Source organism: Trichechus manatus, unplaced genomic scaffold, assembly GCF_000243295.1.
Source record: "Trichechus manatus latirostris isolate Lorelei unplaced genomic scaffold, TriManLat1.0 scaffold00225, whole genome shotgun sequence".
NCBI classification, from domain to species: Eukaryota; Metazoa; Chordata; class Mammalia; order Sirenia; family Trichechidae; genus Trichechus; species Trichechus manatus.
The window spans coordinates 957,743-959,578 of record NW_004444161.1 but is presented as its reverse complement, the minus strand read 5'-3'; the positions used below and the strand labels follow the sequence as shown (position 1 = coordinate 959,578).

At 42.8% G+C, this 1,836-nt stretch overlaps 1 protein-coding gene across 1 annotated transcript in view; it reads right to left on the bottom strand.

The window, feature by feature from the left end:
* Positions 1–1,836, bottom strand: part of GALNTL6 (polypeptide N-acetylgalactosaminyltransferase like 6) — a 944,054-nt gene that overhangs the window by 236,632 nt on the left and 705,586 nt on the right. The window contains exon 6 of the mRNA XM_004388960.1: positions 7–76. Within this exon, the coding sequence (XP_004389017.1) occupies positions 7–76 (70 nt within the window). The remainder of the gene's footprint in view (positions 1–6; positions 77–1,836) is intronic.

The following is a 1,836-nucleotide window of genomic DNA, read 5'->3' as shown; positions in this document are numbered from 1 at the left end:
TCATACCCAAAGTGGTTGTGGTCGATGACATCGATCATAGGGCACACGATGGTTTTGTGGTTTAGTGCGATTTGGTCTGAAAAAGGAAAACAGAGAATAGGAAATGACATGCTCGCTCAGGCCATCTATCATTTGTCCGCCGAGAAGACGACAGATTCCTTCCAACGCATAGTGCTCCCGGCCCGGGGTGCCCCGCCATCTTTAGAGCGCTCTGCGGGAATCTCTTTTGGATGCTGGACGTAACGTGAGGGGACAGTGATTAGGTGCAATTAGAGTTGTTGTATTTTCCTTTAAGAAAGTTATGTCCCCGAGAGATTCACACAAGTCCATTTAGCTCTACCTTAGTCACAGGGTTGCTCTGACCTGTCCCCAATCTGTCATTTTAGCATGCATCCAACATGCTCAGCGTATAAACAGCTCTTGTGGTACTTCAAGCATACAGTTAGCGCTCGCTGAGAAAATATTGGCCTGCTTTCAGGTTCCAAAACGTAAATATTTAACTTCAAGGGGTTTTTAGCATCTAATCTAATAACATCACAGTGGCGCCCTGCATCCTTCCCCCCCTCACACACACCCAAAATGCTGACAGATCGTGCAAAGAATTCCTTGCGCTCCGGTTTGCCAGAGCTTTTGCCAAATTGCGTTTTGCTGTTCTTTGAGATTGGCTTTGTAGATCAAACCTATGCATTATTATCTTCTCTCATCAGGTCCAAAAAGATATCAGGTGGCCAGCTACTGCTAAATTCTTGAGCAGCTAGGAAGTGATTTATCCACTTTATACACACACTATTTGTAATCCTCCTAACAACCCTGTTAGGTGGCTCTTTTTATCGTTCCCAATTTACACAGGAGGAAAGCGGACTCAGAGAACTGAAATCACTTGTCGGAGCTCCCTAAAATTTTGAGAGGGAGAACCAGGAAGCATCCCCTGCTTAATGGTCCAATTTCAAAGCCTCTGGTCATTCCATTGTGCCCTGGTGTTTCCCATGGTAGCAGAAACGTGATTTTTTTTTTTTTTTTCAGTCTTCGCTACTTCCTTTTCTGTGTAATGTTGTGGTGACCTTAACAGCCAGCACAGGGAACAGGCATTGGTGTGCATGGCTCAAGGAGAATAGCTATATGTGAAGTATTTTCCTTCCACAAAATGTGCATTTAATCAATATTTCTTAGAGAAAACCAATACCTACTGACAGGCACAACTCTTAAGCAGGAATGTCTGCTCTCTGGTTAATTGAGAGACCTTTGGATGCGAGGAAATCCTGGTGGTGTAGGGGTTAAGTGCTACGGTTGCTAACCAAAAGGTTGGCAGTTGGAATCCACCAGGCACTCCTTGGAAACTCTATGGGGCAGGTCTACTCTGTCCTATAGGTTCGCTACGAGTCAGAATTGACTCAATGGCAATGAGTTTGGATTTTTTGGATGTGGTGTGTAAAAGAAAATACATTTAAATATCTTAAATGGAAAATAGACAGCACTTAGAAGTATAGAAAGTTTTGGTCGTTTTAATATCATTATTGTTCCAAGAGATCCTGGAATAAATGTCATCTGTGCCAGGAATAACGTCCTCACAGTAAGGAAACTGTACTTGCCTCGGAAGTTTCTCCTAAGCACAAGAGAGGAAGCAGAGGCTTTTGTTGGCTGTGAAAACGAGCTGCTTGCTTTTCACGACGCTGATAAAGTAGACATGGAAACCACAGAATGATGTGGAAGATTTTCTCCTCCAGATCGATATGTTTTTTTGTTCCTTCCTTCCTTCATATTTCAATGACTATTTATTGAGTGCAAACCATATGCCAGTCACTTTTTTAGGTTCTGGGGATATACAAAAAATAAAAA